Source organism: Guillardia theta, assembly GCF_000315625.1.
Source record: "Guillardia theta CCMP2712 unplaced genomic scaffold GUITHscaffold_138, whole genome shotgun sequence".
In the NCBI taxonomy this organism is placed as follows: Eukaryota; class Cryptophyceae; order Pyrenomonadales; family Geminigeraceae; genus Guillardia; species Guillardia theta.
Window position 1 is genome coordinate 39,944 of NW_005434536.1, and position 23,255 is coordinate 63,198.

Genomic DNA, 23,255 nt, shown 5'->3' on the forward strand with positions numbered 1-23,255 from the left:
CGTTATTACAGTCTGCGAGTGGGACCCGCACTGAATGCATGATGTCTGCATGCTCTTATCCTGGTAGGTATTTGCAGGACAGACGGCGCAAGATTTTCCTACTATTCGTGTACCCGGCACGCAGAAGGTGTAGCAGTCTTCGTTTGAAGTCGACCCCGTGTTATCTGTGCTCTTTCCGCTCTCACAGGTGGTGCACGCCGTCTGCGCGGGCGAGCTGGCGTAGGATCCTACAGGGCAGTCCTGGCATGTGAGGGAGGAGGTGCCGAACTGGCCTGCAGGGCAGGGGTAACAGCTGTCTCCAATGGGATAGTACCCTTGATTGCAGACACATATGTATGACATTCCCGACGCTTGCAGCAAGCTGTTCTCTTGGCAAGGGATACATTGTGATGAAGAGGTCGACCCTATTGCTCGGGTATAGGATTGAGAGGGGCACGGTGTGCATTTCGATTCGTGGCTTAGGGAGGTCTTGTAGGTCGCAGCAGGACAGGCAATACATGTGTCTTTAAGTTCGATAACCCCCACCGAAAAGTATGTGTTCCGGTAATACCCGGGGATGCACATGCATGATTGTTGCGAAGTACTCCCCGTATCGGAGGTTGACTTGTAAGAATCACATTTGGTGCACTTCTGGTTGGACATTTCACCTTTGTACCACCCCACTGGCAGGCCGTACAGCTGCCACTCACCAGCTCATACCCAGCCACGCACATGCAAGAAGACACACCCAGTCGGCTCCCCGACACTGTTCCCGTGTTGTCCGGGCAGTTCGTGCAAGTTCCCGATGAAAATTTGGAACACCCGCTGAGGTACTGTTTATCACTGCAAGAATCTGCATAAGTGCTACAGCTTATGCATGTCCCCGCGGTGCCACCCCCACAGCCCACCAACACGTGGTCCGCGGGACAATTCACCGAGGCGCAGCTCTTGCAGGGGGACTGGATCGAGTCGGTGCACTGCTCGTAGTAGAAACCCGAGGAGCAGGAGCACGGAAGGCATGTTCCACTTGAAAGGCCACCACAGCCACTCTTGTAAAATCCAGAAGGGCAGTCATTGCAACTCAAACAGCCTACATACTGCCGCGTAAAGTACTTGTTGATTACGTGCACCATACTATTGAACCATTGAAAGGCACCGCAGCTCGGGGTGAAGCACTGGGTGTCTCTTGTACCCGTGCAACTGTCTAGGACCGCAAGCTGGCCCCCGCCGCATCCGCTGCATAATCGGCAAAAACTCAAACTCTGGTAGTTTGGTTCGTAGGTGTATCCACGGTTGCATGCACACCCCACCCGGATGACGCTCTTGTACTTGGGAGAGCACCAGATTATAAAACAACTCTCTCCATCCGGAACACTTGTATATCCCCATTCATAGATGTATGCATTGTATGCACAGATAGCAATGGAATTAGCCTTGATCAAGTCCACCCAGTCCTTTTCAAAAATTCGAAAAAAATCGGATCCATGGACTATGCATACACAACAGAAAAAAAAAACATAGAGCGCACACACCCTGCTCTTCATCCCCTTTCACAGCCGCGGCGAGTGGGTTTCAGGCTTATATGCAGGCGGGTAGCTCGGGGCTATTTTATTTAATTCCAATCAAAAGGAGCTTGCGGTGCACTGGGAGACGGAGGTGGAGCCTGCGGGGGAGAAGGGGAACGGGGCGGGGCAGGCAACAACCCGGATGGCGTTCTGGCAAACCACACACCCCCCGGGCACTGGCACGTACCCCTCCAGGCAGCCGCACCCGGTGACGCTCTCGGTACCCACAGGACAAGGGGTGCATTCGTCCGTGCCTACCCGGTAGTACCCAGATGGGCACACGACGAAGCTCTGAAGGTACCCGAGGCGGCAGGTGCAGTTGTCGGAAGAGACCGACCCTTCCGATGAGAAGGAGTTGTTTGCGCAGGGTAAGATGCTGTCACCGCCCGCACAGAAGTGGTTGGGTGGGCATATCAGACAGACCCCGTTGCGGTTGTAGTATCCCGGGATGCAGACGCAGGCGGAGGCGTTGGTGGATAGCGTGGGAGAGGAGGACCCGAACTGACAAGGGAACGCGTGGATGCCACCGGGGCAGTAGGAGCCGGCGGGGCAGTCATCGCAAGACGCGTCGCCGCTGCCGTAGTACCCTGGGTTGCAGACGCAGTCCCTGGCACTGGACCTTCCCGTAAGGCCTAGCGTGGTCGTGTGATTCATGCAGCGGATGCAGGGCCCCAGTGAGGCTGTCTCTGGTAAGTAAGTATTGATGGGACAAATGTTGCAGGGCTTGCCAGGCGCGGAGCTATCGGGGCGGAAGCTCCCTGGTGCGCAGGCCCTGCATTCCGTCTTGGAGACTCTCGCATAACCAGGCTCGCAGTAGCACAGGAGGGAGCTGTTCGAGCGGGTCTGGAGAGTGTATGAATTGACAGGGCAGGGTGTGCAGGCCTCTGTCTGGTTTGGAACGTCTGTGTAGCTCCCGAGCGGGCAGTCCTCGCACATGCCGGAGGCGTTGTAGAAGGTCCCGTTCGGGCAGGGCACGCAGAAGCTTACCTCGGTGCTGTAGCTCCGGTAGAATCCTGCAATACAGGTGCAGGAAGTGCTGCCCGGGTCGCTTACCGAGAAATTGGCACATGGCTTGCAGGATTCGAGTGATGTGCTCCCGCGGTCGGCGTTGAAGGTGTTTGCCAGGCAGGCCGAGCAGGCCGCACTGGCGATGGAGGGCTTGTAGAAGCCAACCTGGCAGGGCTGGCACGCCCCGAAGCCGTCGGGCTCGAAGCCAGGCAGGCAGAGGCAGGAGTCAGGGTCTGGAGATCCGGATGTCAGAGTGGTAGACTGGGCACGGCACGACCGGCAGAGCTGCTGGCTGCTGGAGTTGAGAGCGGAGGAGTACGTTCCTTGAACACAGGGGATGCACTGCAGAGGCCCTGGGAGTGACTTGTAAGTCCCCGCCGGGCATGGAGAGCAGGCGATCCCGTCGGTTGAAGCGGTGAAACCAGGGAGGCAGGTGCAGAAGGAAACACTGGAAGAGCCTTCTGGGGAGAAAGTGTTGAGAGGACAGGGTTCACAGGACACGACGGAGCTTGCTATGGATATCGAAGTGAAGGTATCGGGTGGGCACTTCACACACTGACCTGGGACCGGGGAATACTGCCCTGCTCCGCATTCTAGGCAACTATCCTGTACCCTCTGGAAGCCACCATTGCAGATGCAGTCGGAGATGACGGAACTACCTTTCGGGGAGACTGAATTGGGAGGGCAGGGGAAGCACTGGCTTGCATTTGTCGCTCCAGTGATGGGGAGGTACTTGTCCTCTGGGCAGAAGACACACGCGTCATTGGAGATCAACCGCTTGTAACTTCCTGCTGCACATGCTTGGCATGATCCATTTGTAGGGGTATAACCAGGGAGGCAGTGACAGAGGGACCGGCTGGTCGCCCCCGACTCGACCCAGGACTGGGGAGGGCAGGCCGTGCAAGCGAGGGAGGCTGCGGCTTCGGAGTAGCTCCCAGCGGAGCAGGGCTCGCAGGCAAAGTTACCCAGCCCACTCTTGAAGGTCCCAGGGGGGCAGGGCGCACACGACCCCGGCACGTCGGGGAAGTATCCCGGGTTGCAGAGGCAGCGGCTCCGACTGATAGTCGCCAGCGAGGATGAGCTGTTGCCGTGGCAAGGGGTGCATGAAGTGGAAGCCAGCTGATCGGAGAAGGTATTCGTCCTGCAGGCCGTACACGGAGAACCAGAGCCTACAATGTCCGAATAGAACCCCAGGGAGCACGGAAGGCAGCGCGTCGGAGAGACTGCCACTTCCGCGGGTTGGAAGTAGCCGGCGGGGCAGGCCGTACAGAGACCCGGACCTGTGGTTGTTTTGTAGAACCCAACTCCGCAAGGATCGCAGTTTGCACTCGTGTAACCCGGCAGGCAGTAGCACGAATCTACCGAATCCCCTCCAAACACGTCCGAGTCCCTCCCCACCGGGCACAACGCACAGGCCTCGTTCCCGGCAGTGTCCTTGTACGTGCCCGGAGAGCAGGGGGAGCAGAGCCCGTTGGCGAGCCTGGAGTAGCCCTTGGGGCAGACGCACCCCGCGATACCCGTCGTGCCCTCCGACAGCGTCGTGGTGGGGACGGGGCACGTGAGACAGGCCGTCTGGTTGGAGTAAGGGTTGTACTCGCCTGCAGGACAGGGGGTGCAGAGGGAGACACCATCCCCGTAGCTCCCAGGGGGGCAGGCACAGTCCCAGCGATATACGGAGCCCTGGAAGGCCGTGCTCGCCCCCGCCGCACAGGCATCACAGGGCACATTCCCAGAGGTGTTCTTAAAGGTTCCTGTGATGCACTGGCTGCAGGAAGCACCCTGGAGGGTGTAGCCCTTTTCGCAGATGCAACTGGAAAGCGAATTGCTACCGAGGAGTGAAGTGGACCCATCAGGGCATGCCCTGCACACGCCCGCGTCGAGGTACGAGCCCGCAGCGCAGACCTTGCAGGCCATGGCGGGGAGGAACGTCGGGTCGAGATACTCGTCGTAGTACACCGTGCCGTATCTTGCTGGAAATGACACGTACCCCCTTCCGGGTATTACATGGAGCAGCCCTGTGATTGTTTTCATGGACCCAAGGATCGCTATCCTTCCTCCCGAACCCCCACCACCCTGCCTATTCGATACGTCGGCGCTTCCCCCGTTGGCGGAGATGGTCCCTGAGAGGATCACCTCCGGTGCGGTGATGACGACGGACCCACCGCTGCCGCCCCTCCCACTCTCAGGGCGTTTTCACTCTGGTATGACCCGCTGTTGACTCCGTTGGTGGTGATATCTCCTGTTACCTCTACGGAAGCGTAAGAGGAGAGCAGCAGCGCCCCTCCCCCTGCTCCCCCATTGTTGGTCTGTCCTGGGACAAGGTTACAAGTCCCGCCTCCACCACCCCCACTTCCAAGGCTCAGAGAAGGCCAACCAGACAGGACATCGACGTTCCCGACCGGGTTGGGTGCCGAGAACGACCCATCCCCGCCGTAGCCACCGTGGCTGCCGCCAGAGCCTCCGTACCAGCAGGGGCTCGCCGCCGTCCCGCCACCGGGGCCGTTCCCAGCTGCCCCCGCTTGGCCTCCACTGTAGCCCAGCCCGCTTAGGTCAATCGGGGTACCAATCAGGAGCGGGTAATCTGAATGGATTGCCAGGGGTATGCCACTTCCAATGACATTCAGTAAGACACCCGAGGACACCGTCAACTGCAAGAATCGGAGATAGCAGGCGCCACCCTGGATGATCCCTGGGTACACCACCGTGGTTGCACTGATCACCGTCAGACTACAGTCTTCCGTATCGATCTGTACAGCTCCAAATGAGACAGAAACTTCAAAGAATCCCACATAACCGTCATCGCACACGCACTTTCTTGCATCTTCCGAGGAGGCGGAGTGGGTAGAACAGGGTATGCAGTCCTTGTACCTCTCGCTGTAGTACGTCCCGGCCGCGCAGGGCTCACAGCTCTCATAGTCAGCATTCGGGGAAAAGCCAAGGGGGCAGTAGCAATCCGTGAGGTTGGTGGATCCCAGGGGGGAGGACATGCCGGGAGGGCAGGGCGCGCAGCCAACCGACATGTCGTAGTAGCCAACGGGGCAGGTGCACTTGTATCTCCCATAGGTGTTGATGCAGGTGGAGTTGGCCGGGCAGAGAGAAGCGTCCAAGCACTCGTTGACATCCTGGCAAGTCGAAGTGTTCAAAGAATAGACAAACCCAGGGCCGCACATCACACAGGTGCTGAAATTCCCGTCAAAGGTACCCTGCATGCATACGCATGAAGTGCTGTTGAGGGCAGAGTAGCTGTTACCTGGGCAGGGTGAGCAGATCCAGTTTCCCGTGCCTGGATCCCTGCCATTTTTGAAGTAATTCTGCTTGCAGACACAATCGTTGATGCTGGTCGATTGTGGTGATGACGTCATCCCAAGAGGGCAACTATTTATTTGACCATCGCATGTGACACAGGTCCCATCGCTCGTCTCGCGCATACCGGGCTTACAGACACACTGATGGATGGTGGCTGCCCCCGGTAGCGAAGTGCGGTTCACGGGGCACTGGACGGGCTGGGCAGGGCAAACGACGCACATACCGTCGATCTCCACACCCAACCCCACACACGTGCACTGCGACCGGGAGATGGAGGCGACGAAGCTCGTGGCGCCGGTGGGGCAGGGAAGGCAAGGGTCATCCCCGTACATGTCCTTGTACTTCCCAGCAACGCAGGCGCTACAGATCCCTCCCGTCATCTCGTAGCCCCGGTCACAAGCGCAGTACTCCACCCCATCGGTTTGGTTCTGCAGCTTGATCATGTTGGCCGGGCAGAAGGAACAAGACCCAAAGAGGTTGAGAGACGAGACGGTAGAGACCGGGCAGGCCACGCAGGACCGGTTGCCCGTGTCGTAGAAGCCTGAGGCGCAGGAGCAGTTGAAGCGGGAGACACTTCCTTGCCTTCTGGTAGTCTTATAAGAATCACAATCACTACACTCCTGCGGACCTGGTTCTTCCTTGTAAGTACCGAAATCACACGCACGGCAAATCCTCTCCAACGGTCTTCCAAACACGATCACCCCGGGAGCTGACATGTCCTGGTAGTAACCTTCTGGACAAGTGCAGTCTTCTATGCTTGTAGACCCTATCGATTCAGTGATGTAATTGAAGGGACACCTGAGACAAGAAGTCGACCCTGCCCTGTCCATAAAGAAGCCCACATCGCAGGGCACGCAGATCCCACCGTTGGCGCCGTAGTAGCCCACCGGGCAGTAGCACAGAGCGACGGAGTCGGCGGCGGCGGGGGATGACATGAGAATCGGACAGCTCTTACAGGCTAAGAGCCCAGCGACGTCGCTGTAGGTGCCTTCCGGGCACTCCACGATGAAGTACAACCCGTTACTGCTCAGCAGGCGCCTGCCCGGCGGAGTCGTCGATGACATGAAGTACCCGGGCCTGGCGACGCAGTTGGTGATGGAGGCGCTGCCGTTAGGCCCAGTGGTAAGATCCGGGCAGGGCGTGCAGACCACCGACCCGATCGAGTCGGAGTAGGTGTCAGCCGGGCAGGGGAAACAGGGCGTGGATCCCGTGGTGGAGTTGGTAGAGACGTTGCAGAGACAGTCGGAGACGGAGTTGGCCCCAGGAGATGCCGTCACAGAGGCCTGTGGGCAGACGGCGCAGGTGTCGTTCCCGATGTAGCCTTTGTAGGTGTTCGGAGGGCACGGTACGCAAGTGGTCAGCTCCTCGTCGGGCTCGTACCCTGGGTTGCACAGGCAGCCAGTGATGTCCCGCGTCCCCCGGTCGAGCGTGTCCGAGTTGGCAGGGCAGGACTGGCAGGATTCACCATACTTGCCCACCTCACACGGATCGCAGATGAGGCTGGCCGCTCCCAACCGGGGGAGGAAGCCAGGGTAACAGGCACAGGCAGAGATAGACGTGGCGCCCGTTGTGGAAGTATTCGAATTGGAAGGGCATGGTAAGCACCTCTCTGCTGCGACGACAGGCTTGTAGAACCCCAACCTGCAGGGGGAGCAGACATCTCCGCCCGTGCCTTCGTGGCCTTCAACACAGAAGCACTGGGAGACGTCCTTGGCGCCATGGACGAGGGAGCGGGAGAGGGGTGGGCAGGCCGTGCAGTCATCCGATCCCACGAAGTCCTTGTAAGCCCCTGGAGAGCACTGCACGCAGTTTGACCCGAACGTCCCGCTGTAGCCCCGGTCGCACAGGCACGATTCGACCCCCTTGCTCTGCGCCACGCTCGTGCTCCCAGTCGGGCACTCCGAGCAGGCTGCTCCGTCAAAGTAATAGCTCGCCGCGCATTCCGTGCATTCGCTCATTGAGTTCAAGAAACCCTTGAAGCAGGCGCAGGCGAAGACGCTGGAGGAGGCAGGAAAACTGAAAGAGTTATAGGGACACGTGATACACGGCCCATTGGTGCCGTTCTGGTAGGTCCCGGCCGGGCAGGCCGTGCAGCGCGGAACGGAAGAAGTGGAGGTCGGTGCGAGGGAATAGCCCGGATTGCACACACACTGGTCGATGGAGACGGATTGGGTCTGCAGCGTGGTGGTCAACTCCGGGCAGCGACTACAGAGAAGCTCCGTCGTGAGCTGGCGGAAAAAGCCTATCGGACAGGCAGTGCAGCCTTCTCCCAGGCTCTCGAATCCCAGCTTGCAGCGGCAGAAGGTGGAGGCGTTCGGGGCGATCTGGTCCGAGCTGCACTGCACGCACTGGTTCCCGATCTGGTAGGTGTCTTCAGGGCACGGGACGCAATCTCCCTCAACTTCGACGTACCCATCCCGGCACTTGCACTGGTCGAGGTTGAAGAACCCCGGCCCCGACACCAGCGCCCGAGGGCAGGGCTGCTGGATCGTGAAGGACGCCGTGCAGGGCTGCTCCCGGTAGTACGTCGAGGTGTTATCCGGGCACTTGCATATAATGTGAGTCTCATTGATTGCTATGGTAGAGTACCCCTCTGGACACTCTGCCATCTCAGGGACGCATTCTCCGTCCACCCTGCGGTAACCATCAATGCAGCTGCAGGTCAGCGTACCGTAGCTCGCCAGGTACTCTGCCGGACCCGTGCACTCTGCAGAGGGCAGCAGAAAACAGAGCTGGTTGCAGATGTAGTAAGAGCCTAACACAAGGTCCGACCTCAGCACACACCGGTCTGATCCATCCCCGGTGATCAGACCCGTGTACACCACTGGGAGTGACTCATCCGAGGGAGGGACAGGGAAAGGAATGTAATTAACCAGGCAATAGCAAGTCGCCGCCGCGGCGAAGGAGGTGCTGTTATCCGCGCAGGGACGGCACTGATTCAGGATACTATCTGCGTAGGTCCCAGGTGAGCAGGGCTGGCAGGCCACCCCCTTGTCTGGACTCCCTATGAACCCCGCCGGACACACGCAGGATAGGTAGGCCTTTCCTGTGGCGTCATCAAAAAGCACGATGCTGGTGGATACCGACCCAGTGACCTTGCACGACGGAAAGATACAAGCGGCAACGCTTATGCTCATCTCCGGGGAGTAGCTTCCCAGAGGGCATGGTGTACAGAAAGTCATATCCATTGGAAGGTCCGATTTTCCCGTACTGTAGGTGTTAGTAGGGCAAGAGACACAGCCATCCTGCGCGTTGCCGACAAAGCCGGGTTTACAGCGGCAGTAGGGATAGAAGAAAAACACACCCATCTGTATACCACTCGAATCTAGCACCGGTTGGCTGTCGATCTCCATTCTAATGGGATATGCATCCTCCACTACACATGACGGAGTGTAGCAGTCCATGGAAGATTCCGAGCCGGGTTGGGACACGTAGCCATCGGGGCATGGTCTGCAGAAGCCGAGCTGCAGCGCCGAGAACCGCACCGTGCCGCCGGAGCCGGATGGGATCGCGGAGTACAGGACGAGGTGGTTCCGGGTGGTATCCACTGCGAAGGAGCCCGGAGGGGATAGCGTCGCAACCTCCTTCACGGACTCCGACATGGCATTCAGCTCAAAGACAGTCCCGTCATTCTGCACCACCACCACCCCGGCCTGTGTCCCCAGCGCGATAACCCCAATCGGAGTAGACAGCAAGAAGTCCACTGCCTCGTACCTCAGCGGCATCTTGTACTCCGAAGCGGTTTCGTACAGAGCGACCAGGAACAGCTCCGTGGAGGACAGTACCCACACGTGCGCCCCGTCAGAGAGTACGGTTATGGCGGTGGGGATGAAGCTAAGGGTGTAGGTAGAAACAACCCGTGTTGACGGAACCACCGACCGGATGCCCGCCAGCCCGGTCTGCAGCGCCACGATCCTCGTCCCATCCGGGGCAATATCCATGTAGAACACACCCTGGAACCTGGCCGCGGCCCCAGTCCCATCCTGAGTGCCGAGGGTAGAGCTGCCGGCCACCGAGGACTTGGTTCCTGTCGTCAGATTTGTCCTTGTGAGTTCCGTCCCGGAGGTTTCGAACACAAAGAAGATGGAATTCCACACCAGCATGGCTGAACCCGTGTTGAACGTCGTCGACACGGGAGAGTTGGCCACCCCGTACTGATGGGTATCACCGAGAGCGTCCCAGAAGAGTAACGGCTGAGTACATAGATTGTGCTGTCCGCTACCGCCACGAGAGGCGCGCCTGTGTAACCAAGAGTGAATGATATGGTGACCGGAATGGTACCCGCCGAGACCCTCCCAGTGCCATACTGCATCGCGGGACAAGACGGTGGAAGCAACAGGCTATTCAGTGTAGACTGGATGATTGAGAAGCACTCAGCAGCCCCCGTCCCGTTGGTGGTGTAGCCCTGTGGGCAGGGTATACAAGCCATAGGCACGGCCAACTGCTTGAAGAAGCCATTACCGCAAGGGACACAGGATGTCTGCCCGATCAGCGCGTTCTCTGTGCCCTGCGGGCAAGGCACACAGGCCCCGCCAATATCGTAGAAGTGCTGCAGGCAGGGTTGGCACATCGAGGCGATAAAGCTGTGCCCAGCCATACAGATACAATCCGAAGATAAGGTTGAGGCTAAGGGGCTTGTCATTCCATTTGGACAGAGGCTGCAAACCCCAGACCCGATCAGCGTCTTGAACGTTCCGGGGCTGCAGGCCGTGCAAGTTAGGTGGCTAACGTGAATCGAAATTTCCGACACTCCCCACCATAGTCGGTCAGTTCTCCCACTGCCGGAGGTCTGGTCCAGCACCAAAGTAAGATTCAACACTGAATGGGAATCGTCGATGCTGATGGAGAAGAATACCTCGCGGTCTCCAATAGCTGGATCACCGCAGAGGTTCGCATCCATCCCGGTGTACATGACGTAGGTGACCCGTAGGTTGTTGTTGGTGAGAATATGGAGTTTTTGCCCCGACCACAGGTCAATGAATACCACCCCAACCCTAAGCATGAGGCTGTCGTGCACGGGGAGCCCGATGGAGTACACTAGCGCGTCCGTGAAGCCGAAGGAAAGGAATCCACCGACCAGGTTCAGCGTCCCGCACATCCCAGAACCCATCCTTACCTGCAGGATGTTACGTAGCGTGTTGGAAGTTCCTTGCATCACGTCCCGGAAGGATGTGCTCCCTGTGGTGTAGCCCGCATTGCAAGAGCAGAGCGCGGGATCCGTGGTGGCGGCTGGAGAGACGGTGTTGTCAAGGCACGGGTTACACACGCTTCCCATAAGCATATCGATGGTCCAGGGGGATATCTGTCCAGAAGGATTCCGTCCGATGATACGGAAGCATTGAGCATCGATGAGGTTCATGGTGATGCTGTACGACCAAGACCCGGAGCCTGTATGGGAGTAGAGGGTGTAGAAGCTTTCGCATGTCAAGCAGTCGTTGCACTCCGAACCAAGCACCTCGAGGGTTTCCAAAAAAGCGGCTGTAAAGCTCGAGGCATACAGCAGAATGTTCGAATGCGTCTCAATCTCAACTGCACATGTCGAAAAACTCGAGTCCGTCCCTCCCTGGATCACAATCTTTGACCCCACCGCCACCGCGGTCGCCGTGCAAGAACCCATCGCGGTCACTATCGGCCCCCGCGTGCTGGCGTCCTGCTTGAAAGTGTTCGGGCCGCACGCAACGCAGCTCGACCCAGAGAGGTAGTACCCAGGCGCGCAGGCACAGCGGTCGGGGTCCGAGACAGCAAAGGCCGCGCGGTTCCAGCGGTTCGGGCCGCAGGCAATGCACTGGTTGCCGTCCTGGTATGTCCCTGCAGGGCACGGCTTGCACACCCCGTTGCTGACCCACACGTAGCCATCGCAACAGTGCGCTGCGATCCCGGACGATCTCCCCGACGGGCAGGGCAGGCACAGCCCACCGTCGTTCGTGGGTTGGTATGTACCAATCCTGCAGGCAGAGCACGGCGTCACCCCATTGGAGGATGTGAAGCCGAGAGGGCAATTGAAGCAGAAGGATGCCCCCGTCATGAGCTGGTAGGTGCCGGCGGGGCAGTCGATGCAGCCCTCTGGGATGACGGTAGACACCGACGGGGTAATGGAGGTGAGGGAAGGGCTATACTTCCCCGCGGGGCACGTAAGGCACCCGTACCATTCGCCATCGGGGCACGAGGGGCAGTAGCCCGCGCCCGCCGCGATGTAGAAGCCCGGCTTGCAGGCCAGCGTGCAGGCCGACCGGTCAGTCAGGAAGTTGGTTGAGGTGCAGCTCAGACACATGTCCTGCGAGTAGGTATCCGGGCCGCAGCTCAGCTGGTAGTAGCCAAGAGGGCAGCCCTGCTCTCCCGTAGACAAAGACACCATATTAGCGTAGCAGTACTCACAGGTGGTACTCCCCATGATGAAGCTCCACGTACCCTCCCAGCAGTCCAGGCAAGTAGACTGACCTGTATCCCAATTGTACTTCCCCAGCGGGCACAGCAGGCAGTTCGTTGAGGCTGTACTCCCCTGGTAAGTCCCCGCCTCACACAGATCACAGACGGCCTGTCCCGCGCTCGCCTGCTTCTGTCCCACGGCGCAGTTGCTGCACGCGCTCGCACCCAAGACGAACGAGACCGTGCCCGCCGCGCAGTTATGGCAGACTGTGCTTCCGCTGTCCTGTTGGTACTTCCCAGCCGCGCAGTTCGTACATACCGATGTCCCCAAGTTGTCCGTGTACGAACCGGTGAGGCAATCGATGCATACAGTCGAGCCTGGCTCGGACGAGAACTGGCCTTCAGGACATAGCTGACAACCACTATCGAGGTAGCCCTTAATCTCAATTTCTATAAAACGTAAACGAACATATTCAGCTTTGTAAGCCCATACGTATCTCCCGAAGCCGCTACAAGCCACAGTTTGTTTTTGTCGATTCGAGGTGAATTCTCCCATAGCCCCACAAAATGTATTCGAAACTGCAGAATTCTCATTATTACCTACGTATATCTCCATGTTGTCATCGTTATACCATGTCCACTGATAATAATAGCGTGGACTACTCCAAATGCTCACCTCCTTAATCAAATATTCACCCTTTAGATCAATATTCCACCAGGTTGGATTGTTGCTAATTGTCAATATGCCTGTCCAAGCATCATCATCAATCGCATAATTCCACAGATTGTCCTCAGGTCTCCCAAAACCTGACTGAGTGCCCGTGACCCCAGAGATATCTTCCAGGTTTGTTGCCGTCCCTTGTGCAACTCCAGATTCACTGTACGAACCTGCAGGGCACAGAGTGCCAAGACTTACTCGGATAATGCACATAATTATAAAAATGTATGTCAGAAAATGCGACATTATACCTCTCTACTCTTCCCAGATTTATTCTCTTAAATGCACCCACCAATAACTATGACGCCATATTATTCTTTCAAAATCTCACAATAAAACCCATCCACACACGGCACGCACTCCCCCTCCACTTCATAGAAACCCGGCTCGCACGCACACCCCTGCGGAAGGCTGGTGTTCATCCTCGAGAAGCGGAGCAAGGCGCAGTCGTAGCAGAAGGTCATTCCCGGCACATCATTGTAAGTTCCATGGGGGCATTCTATGCAGAAATCTGCCTCAAAGGTGTCTGTGTAGGTCCCGGGTCCGCAGTCGGGGCAGCCACCGGCGTTGCTGGTCTGCTTGCGCTTACCGGGGATACAGGCCTTGCAGGTGGTCGAGTTGGGAGGGGAGAAGGTGGCATAGGGGCATGGGGTGCAGCCGGAGACGTTACCGGTCGAGAAGGTGTCGGCAGGGCATGGCGAAAGGCAGACTCCCGAACCTGCGCTCTCGCAGACCACCGAATCACCCACCACCCGTATCCCACCGGTGCAGTACGACGGGATACTAGACCGTGGTATGCACCGGCCCGCGGAAAGCCCATCATTGCATCCCACAAGGACATCCTGTGGGATACACCACTGGCATGCCGTACATACCCCGTCCGAATGGGCACTACATCCCAAGTTGTAGTTGCCGAATGGGCATACCGTGCAGTTTCGGCAGGTTCCCGGCCCGAACCCCCCACAGTTTTCCCTGTACTGATGAACTCCGCATTCCACACACGCCTCACAAGCGCTCAGGCAGTCCCTCTTGAACTGACCAATCGGGCATCCTGCACACGGCTCGCACGTCCCAGGTGACGCCCCCCCACATCCAACCCTTGTTTTGTACAGACCACAGTAACTACAGGGAGCACATTCCCCGTCCTGATTCCCCCGGCATCCCGCCGCGTACTCACCAGAAGGGCACGACTTACAGGCGTTGCAAACCCCGGCCGAAATCCCACCACACCCGTTCGCGTACTGACCGGGAGAGCAGTGGTCACAGCTCTCGCACGTCCCGGGGCTAGTGTAGGTGCAGCCGGCGCGGTATGTCCCGACAGGGCAGGGTTCGCAAGGGAGACACTCTCCGACGTTAGAACTCTGACATCCGCTGAGGTACTGGCCTGAGGGACACTTATTCGAAGGACACGCCACACAAACCCCTGAATTTACCCCGGAGCATCCTTCATTGTAGTAATTAGGGGCGCATAAGGGGCACGTCACACAGAGGTTATCCCTGAGATAGTATCCATTGCAGCATACAGAACCAACCAAGGATGTTACTCCAAATGGACAGGGGTAGCAAAAGGACTGTCTTGAAACATTCTGGTAAGTCCCTGCGGAACATTGCTCACAGACCCCGGGCGAGGTAATGTGGCTCCCGGCTGGGCAGTCCGAGCAGAAGGTTTGGGTGACGCTGCTGGTAAAGGTACCCGACGGACAGTCCTCACACCAATAATAGTCATGATCTGCATTGTACCGACTGAACATTCCCGAAGGACAAACAACACAGGATTGCGACGAAGCATTGAACCTTTGCCCTTGCGGGCACGTCCTGCACGCGAAGTCGCCATCCAGGGAAAAGGACCCAGTGGGACACAGCTTGCAGTAGTACACACTGGACGGCACTTCAAACTTCAGGCAAATTGAAGGGACGACTGCGCTGCTCGGTTCGTACGCCACATAATACCCCGGCCTGCACTGGCACGCATAGAGCATCACACCATTAAGGTTCTGTACAAGAATCTCATTTTGCAACGCCTGGTTAATACAGAACGATGTGAATGCCTTCATGCACGAGCCCTCCTCCACCCATCGGAACACGTTGTTACTCGAAAACTTGTAGAGACCAGCATTGAAGAAAGTCAACTGAGCTGTATTCATTTTAACACAGGAAAGCGATGAAGTACCGTAAGCGGTCAGATCGACATAGTTAGACGAAGTACAGAAAGACCCTGTAGTGCATGTCCCAGAAACCAGATATCGATTATAGACAAACCCACTGACACAGGTGGTAACACAAGACAAACCAACGACAACCTGATCTGCAGTACAGGAGGTGCACACAGACGATCCGACCGCGGAGTAGCTATTCGCGGGGCAATTCAGGCAGATCTCGTTGACTGCATTAGAGTACTTCCCGATTGGACACTGCGTGCAGACACCCGTCACTGGAATCGAACCGGCTGTCCACGTCCATTCGTATCCAGGGCAGCAGATCTTTGACGGAACAGAACTGGATACCGAACCTGAGCAGCTCAAACACAAAGAAGACTCCTGCGTTGGTTGGTACAACCCAGACCCACAAGCCATGCACGTGGTGCTCCCTACATTCGGCTGGTACATACCCCTGGGACACGGGAAGCACGATGTATATCGATTCTGGGCTGAAGTATAGGTCCCTATGGGGCACTGACTACAGGCGCTGTTCAAGCAGTTGCTCCTGAAGCTCCCCGCGGGACAAAAATCCCAATGCATGCACTTGTTCGGGTCTGCCTCTGCAAAGAACTTCAGTGCCTTATACTGGCACTTACCCGGGTCCAGCTCCTGACAATGCCGGAGATCGTCACCCTGGGCGCACTGCGTAGAGTTGCACACTTCGCACACCCCCAACTGTTCCGAGCTGCACAGTGTCTTCATATACTGATTCGCCGGGCACATGGTGCACGGCTCGCAGACCCCCTCTGAACTACCCTCGCATCCCACCAATGTGGAATCAATTGGACAGATCGGACAGTTTGCACAGAACCCGGCAGACGAACCCCCACAAGCCATCGCGATGTAATCACCTGGATTGCAAGAAATTTCACCGATGCAGGACTTGCAGTAGGTCTGCCCCGTCTCGTTCTGGTACTTCCCGGATAAACACAGGCTGCACTCCGTGGCCCCGGTGAGATTCGTGTACTTCCCTAGAGGGCAGGCAGAACACTTCACCATGTTGCCACCGTCGAATGCGTAGTACCCCGGTAAACAACGGCATCTCTTCAGGTCCGGATCATACTCCGAATGATCCATGCATGACATACAGAATCCAGGGCGCCATCCCTCACAACCAATGAGAAACTCACCATTTGGACAGTTTTCAACACAAGCTGTGCAATCTCCCATGAATAACCCCCTGCATCCCTTTCTGTAATTTCCAAACCCGCAGTCCTTCGGGCAATCAAGGCAAACTCCCGGGGAATTCCCACCACAGCCAGACAGGAACTGCCCCATCCCACACCACTCTGTTGGACACGGAAAACATTTATACAGTATATAATCACTCCCCCATGACCCCACAGCACAAAACTGATTAGCTAGACAATAGTTACTGTCATTATAGCAGCTGCCAATTATAGGTATTTCCGCCGAAATTAAAGTCACTCTCATCAATGTTGCCAACATGCAAAGCAGTATTGCCCAGATACTCCATCCCGCATATCCTTTTCTCATTTTCCTCACCTAGAATCACCTACATGTCTTAAATGTCCTGCATGGCACCCCTGGATGCAAAAAAGAAGAGCATTTATTGTCAATATATTTTGTAAAATCTACGGGCAGCTACCCGGACACTCATACCCCACGGGGCAGGCAGTACACGTCTTCAAACCAGTACGATAGTAGCCTGCATCACAGACACAATGGAGAATAGACCTCGACCCAGGGTAGCTGGTCATATGGGCAGGGCATTCCCTACATACACCTTCCCAGTATTGGTTCATTGGACAGCATTCCAATATATCACTCGAACAACATTTATCCGTTTCAAATATGTAATACCCAGGGATGCAGGAGCACGATGTAGAGCCCACGGAGCTGATCAGGTCTCCGGAACAGGAAGGACATCCTTTGATCTCAATCTCCCCCCAATTCATATATTCAGTGGAAGCTTTGTAAGCCCATACATATCTCCCGTAAACATTGCAGACTACAGTCTTCTTCTGCCCGCCTTCGGTGAAATCCCCTGTATCCCCACATAGCGTATTCAAGACTGCAGAAATAGAGTTGTTCCCTATGTATATCTGTGTGTAGGAATCCCTGCCCAAATTACTGCCTGCACTCCAGATGCTCACATTGGCAACGTAGTACACACCCTGAAGATCGATATTCCACCAGCTTGGATCTGTGTTCTGTGTTTGTATAGATGTTGACAGATCATTGTCAATCGCATGTGTCCACGGAAAGGGATTGTAATAATCTGACTGGCTACCCGTGACCCCAACCACATCTTCCAGGTTCACTGGCTTCCCAGAAGCACTGTATGTACCTGCAGGGCACAGAGAACCAAGACAGACGACAGGGAAGAACATTCCAATGAAAACCAGCCCAAAGCATCCCATCACTCTCCTACACTCACAAGGGCTATGCAACCAGGCGTATATACCACTTTCTTTTTGTCTAGCACTGTGCCGGGCAGTAGAACCCCGCTGGGCAGGGCTGGCAAGTATCGAGACCTACCCTGTAGTAGCCCGGTTCACAGGAACACTGGTTGAGGGATATGGCACCCACGAAACTGGTGGCAAAGATGGGACACCATTGGCAGGTCGCACCGTCTGGGCTGTATTTGCCCGGTTGGCAGAGTCGGCATATGTGCAGAGAGTCACTGGAACCGGGATTGCATATCGAGCAGCGGCGGATGCTGTTGTCTACGTCGTACTGGTCCATAATATTGTCACTGTCAGAATCCATTGAACGAGGACTGATGTTCCATTTCTTGGAGAGATACATATGGGTCGAAGTCATTTGCGAGCTGTTCAGTTTTTTGTTGAAGACTAGAATCTCTTGGAGGTAGCCTTCGAATAAGCCCCCGACCTCAATGTACCCATTCGCCGTGGAGACCATCTGTGGGATGGCGGTGGGGTTGCCTGGCTTCCCGTTGACAAAAACTCTCGAGTAACTCGTCGAATCCATATACCCGCTCAAAATAATGCGGTCCCCAGTCAAGTCAATACGGGGGACGGTCTGCGTGGAAGAGGAGCTACCGCGGGTGTAGGCAAGTTGCGTTTCCGAGAGGTGTACCCCCTGCTGGACACTGTCGGCATTATCCAGAGAGGTTAGTAGCGTGGCAACCAAGTTGGTGGGCTTCAGGGTGATAAAGAAGGTGATCTGCTGGGGTAGTGGGGGAGTGAGGTCCGACCGGTAGTGCGATGCATTAAGATAGAACCACACCCCCTGGTCTGTCAGGTACGGTGTGTGGTCACGTGCGGGGGTAAAGACACGGCTGTACACCCCGAGATCCTTCCACTCCGTCACATAACCATTCGCACGATACAATCCATCGTTGCCGAATCCATCCACATTTCTAGAATCCAACCACAGAACGAGGGAGGCCGGGTCGATGCCTGAGGCTGTCTTGCTGATGCCATTGATATTGGACACGATGTCACCCAGGATTGGTCTCTGGCAATGATCCAATGTGCAAAAGTCACCAGAATAAGAACCATTCATCGACGTGAGACCCGTCGCACACTCGAAGCAGCCATCGATGCGCATCTTCCTGATTCTGTTGTTGCCCTGGTCTGACACAACTGCATATCGCCCATCTCTGGTAATTGCAACGCCCCACGGGAGATTGAACTGGGCGATGCTGGCATTGTTGTCGTCTAGGTATCCGGGATTGGCGGATCCAGCAATGGTCTTCACTTCCAGGGAGTCCAGATCCACCCACCTCACCGAATGATCTTTGCTGTCGGCGACCAGCAGAAACTTCCCATCCAGGCTTATGGCAACGCCAGTGGGTTCGTAGAACTGTGCATTGGTACCAATACCATCATTCAAACCCGAGACCCCATTCCCAACAAGATCATGACACGTATCTGGAATCTGCCAGTCCACATGCTTGATCGAGTGGTGGGACTTACACGCAATATAGGCATGGCTCCCAACTAGGTCCAACCCAGCGGGAATCATCGTTGGAGACCCCGCCGGGACAGCCACGATGGAACTCACAGCTCCCGTCTGGAGGTTGATCTTTCGCATGTGATCCGTGTCGACAACAACAAGCCAGTGGTCATTGTCCCCCAGCGCGGCACCCCTTGGGAGGTTGAACCTGGTGTTGGTGGTGGTAGACCCAACGCTCGACGTTGTCACCGTGTCGGTGCAGAGGCCCGCAAACGTACTGACCTCGGCAGTCTTCAGATCAATCTTCCTGATACAATTATTGCCATTATCAACGACAAACGCAACAGTCTCGTCCTGTGTGAGAGTGACATCAATCGGAAGTCGAAATTGCGCCCCAATCCCAACCGCATCGATGTATCCCGCAGTTTTTTGTCCCGCCAATGTGATTGTGTAGCCTGTCTCCAGATCGACCTTTCGTATCGCATTGTTGGCACCATCAGCGACCAGGATGAAAGTCTCCCCACACATTAGATTATAGGGAGTGTCAAACCTCGCAAACTCCCCAGGACCATCCCGAAGATCCGCCCAGCCATCCCCAGCCAAGGTCCTGACATCCCACATGTTAGTCAGAGTGCCATTCCCGTAGAAACCTTCACGGCAGGGGCTTTGGGGTTTGCAGAAATCGATGGAAGTGCTCACAATAGGTGGGCTGACGGTGCCATCTGGGCACTTCTTGTACATACCCTCGGTCTCACCTCCAAAGTAGTCGATCCACTCATTTGTGTTGGGCTGGCAGAAACTTTTCCCATTTGCCCCCTTGATCGTCACATCGTTCCCACTGCAAGGGACACAACTGGTGCCATCAAAGTAAGTATTTGCTTCACACTCACTCGGATAGACACAATCATTAATAGACCGGGCCCTAAACCCCGCACTAATACTCGCATTTGGACAGGGGAGACAATTCCCCGTGGTCGTATCCACGTATTGGTTCATCGGGCACTCATTCTGTTTGCAATAACACTGCGAGGCTGCCTCGACAGGACTCCAGCTCCCCGGAGGGCAGAATTTGTGCTTGATCTTGATGATTATGATACCAGAGCCTCCACTACCACCTGCCCCAATCCCGCCACCTCCGCCACCTCCAGTGCTGGGGATTGCGTTGCCACCCCAACAATACCCATATCTACATCCACTTCCACCACCACCTTTACCTCCACCCGATGGACCCGCGTAGTACCCACTGCCACCACCACCACCCGCCCAGTAACGCTCATACCCATCGATGTTGATCGGTATACCATCCCCACCACCAGTGTAAGGCCAACCATGCGCAGCGTCTCCACCCACCCCACCTGCGCCACCACCGCCTGCACCAACGATCGGGGAGGCCCAGTAGGTGCCGGCACCTCCTTTGTTTGCATACCCCGACACATTTGATGAATTCAGTGGTGAGTGCGATGGTATCAAGCCAAACACCGCTTCCCCATCCTTTCCCTCCATACCACTGGATCCACCTGCCCCTGTTTGTCCTTTCCCTGCTGTTCCTCCATACGCAGTTGCATAAAATATAGACGATGGCTGCCCATTGGCCCATTGACCACCACCAGCACCGACAACAGCAGTGTATGCTCCAGCCGGGACAGTCACATCCCGAGCATATATGACACCTCCACCCCCCCCACCCGCACTACCCCCGCCTCCTCCACTACCTCCGCCTCCACCCCCAACAATGAGCACATCCAGGACAACATCCGAGTCAAAGGTGAAATCGTGATCAGTTTGCAGTCCGTTCCCATCATACCGGAAATAGTAGAGTGCTTTTCCTTCGACCAGGTTCACAAAGCTTTCTGGTATTGCGTCGCACCCAGTGTCGCTGGTCGCCGCGGTGCCCGCAGGAGACAAGGGACTGTCAACAGGGCAGAGCTGACAAGACCCAGTCGAGTTGGTGTACCCCTCGGAACATTTCGACGTGCAGTTGCATCTAGAAGGGGCTTGGCCAGGGAGAGACGTGGTGCCAGGGGGACAGGAATAGCAACCGTAAACCTCGATCTCCGACAGTTCATAATTAATCGTGTAGCTTGGTTGTCTGAACCAGATGTATCTTCCTGACAGCTCGCAGGACACATTCTTCTGCTCTCCGTTGTACGTGAATGTGATCTCGTCCGCACACTGAACGTTGTTGCTGTAAATGGCGTTGTCATATCCTATCCAGATCGTGGTCAACCCCCGCTCTGGGACATTCCGATACTGAGAAGCCCACAACCTGACAAATTGTATGTTTACCACACTCTCAAGATCGATAATGAAGTAGCCCTGCTGATTGCCAGTGTAGAAATTCGTAGTATTGTCAGTGTCAATCAGCGGCAATGGGTCCCCGCTCGATGTGGTGATTGGGCACAGCTCGTTTCCCAACGCGCCACATCTCTGCTGCAGCTGGAACTGTCCATAATACCCACTCGGACACTTGTAAAGACACGTCGCAGCACTGACCGATCCCCAATACCCCCTTGTATCCTGCCCGACTAAGCAGCTCTTGCAAAAAGTGCTCCCCACCGTGTCCTGATACGTATCCGGGCCGCAAATGCTGCAAGCCGTGGCCCCGCTCACATTCGAGTAGTACCCGGCAGGGCAGTCCATGCAGCCATCCTTGGTCCCGATCGAGTACTTCCCGGGCACGCAGGCGGGACAGGCGGAGATGGTGGCACGGCGTAGGCGGTTCCATTCTGTAAAGTACAGATACTCACCATCGTATGAAGTGGCAATACCAGCAACGTTGCCAACTAATGAGTTGTTGCCCAATACAGCATCAGCATACAGCATTAATCCATTTCCCACAACTGAAGTGTATGTTTTGGACGATATATTTAGAATGTATATGCGGTATGAAGTCGATCCAGCAGCTGCTATCACGTTTGAATGAACCAGTGAATTGGTTTGTTGAATGTTTGCGTCTGTTACCATGGTGACCGATACAGTTGAAGACACCAAGTCATAAACATATGTATTGCCATTGCTGCAAGAGGCTGTAATGCTGTCTGAATATAAGAACGAAATTCCTCTACATTGTACATAGAATGTGTACAATGTAACAACAGTTTTAGTTGATACCACTACACGTCGCAGTCTGCCACTGTTTGAATCCAATATCAAGAAAGAATTCCCGTCTTTATCCCACACCATGTCAAAAACGACATCCAAACGACTATTTGTACCTACGCCATCATCCACCGATGTCAAAAGTGCAGTCTGACCACAATAACCAACAAACATCTCCACTTGTTGTGGCGTGCTGAAATCACCATTGCAGAGTACACGCATAATACACTTTGAATCATAAAGATTAAAATAGATATTGTTTGATTCTGCATCAATCAAAGCAACATGTGGTCTTGTCATAGTAAAACCAGACCCGTCCGAATTGACCAACGACAATGTAAATAACTTTGATTGTTGTGTGTCATAAACCTTTAAAACAGTACCAGAGTAAGTTCCAACTACAACATATCTGTCATTTGCGCATATTTTTGATTCACCGCTGTTTTCAGCAATTGTCTGCACATCCCACAAGGAATCAATCTGGGGTCTGGGACCTGTTCCCCCGGGGCAGTACACCCCCTGCGAGCACTTCACGGCGCCGGGGCCGGAGTAGGTATTCAGGGGACATGTTGTAGATCCAAACACAATGAACTCATCGATATTGATTGCTGCAGGGTTTGCATCATTTTTGAATCCCCATACGTAACGCCCATAGATATTGCAGTCTATCGTGTGAAAATCATCTGTGCTTGGATTGAAAAGGCCACAGTATTGATTTTCTGAATAAACCTCACTGTTATTACCAATCCAGATTTCCATGTAGGCTTTATTTGCAAAACTCAATCTCGGCTTATTCACAATGTGATTAACAAAACGAACTTGACCCAAGTCAATCTCAAACCAGTACGCGGTCTGCATCGTTTGATCGCCATCTCTATCGGGTGGAAGCAAAATGGAATTTTGTAAAGCCAAAACACGATTCAATATTGTGTATGGATTCCTTGAAATGTATTGGTTTGTCCATGTGGACCCCACATAAGCACCCACTGAACTATATTGTCGAAAGCGACACATTTCATTACTTCCTTCACCACACTTCAACGACCAATCCATCATCCTCCCTGTGCTCGAATAGGTATTCGCGGGAGTCACCGGCGGCTCATAGTCAACCATGTAACAATCTGTGTAATT

At 55.4% G+C, this 23,255-nt stretch overlaps 2 protein-coding genes across 2 annotated transcripts; both read right to left on the reverse strand.

The window, feature by feature from the left end:
• Positions 1-1,601: 1,601 nt before the first annotated feature.
• On the reverse strand, positions 1,602-12,780 carry GUITHDRAFT_118978 (hypothetical protein; the record flags this gene model as incomplete). The annotated part of the gene is made up of 5 exons (XM_005821727.1): positions 1,602-4,542; positions 4,588-4,672; positions 4,711-4,800; positions 4,927-10,097; positions 10,166-12,780. The coding sequence occupies 5 exons, from the start codon at positions 12,778-12,780 to the stop codon at positions 1,602-1,604; spliced, it is 10,902 nt and encodes a 3,633-aa protein (XP_005821784.1).
• GUITHDRAFT_80256 (hypothetical protein) lies at positions 12,322-21,848 on the reverse strand (the record flags this gene model as incomplete). Its single annotated transcript, XM_005821728.1, has 3 exons — positions 12,322-12,646; positions 16,024-16,182; positions 21,442-21,848. Coding segments are annotated over 3 exons (891 nt in total), but the record flags the coding sequence as incomplete, so codon positions are not given.
• Between the last annotated feature and the right edge of the window lie 1,407 nt (positions 21,849-23,255).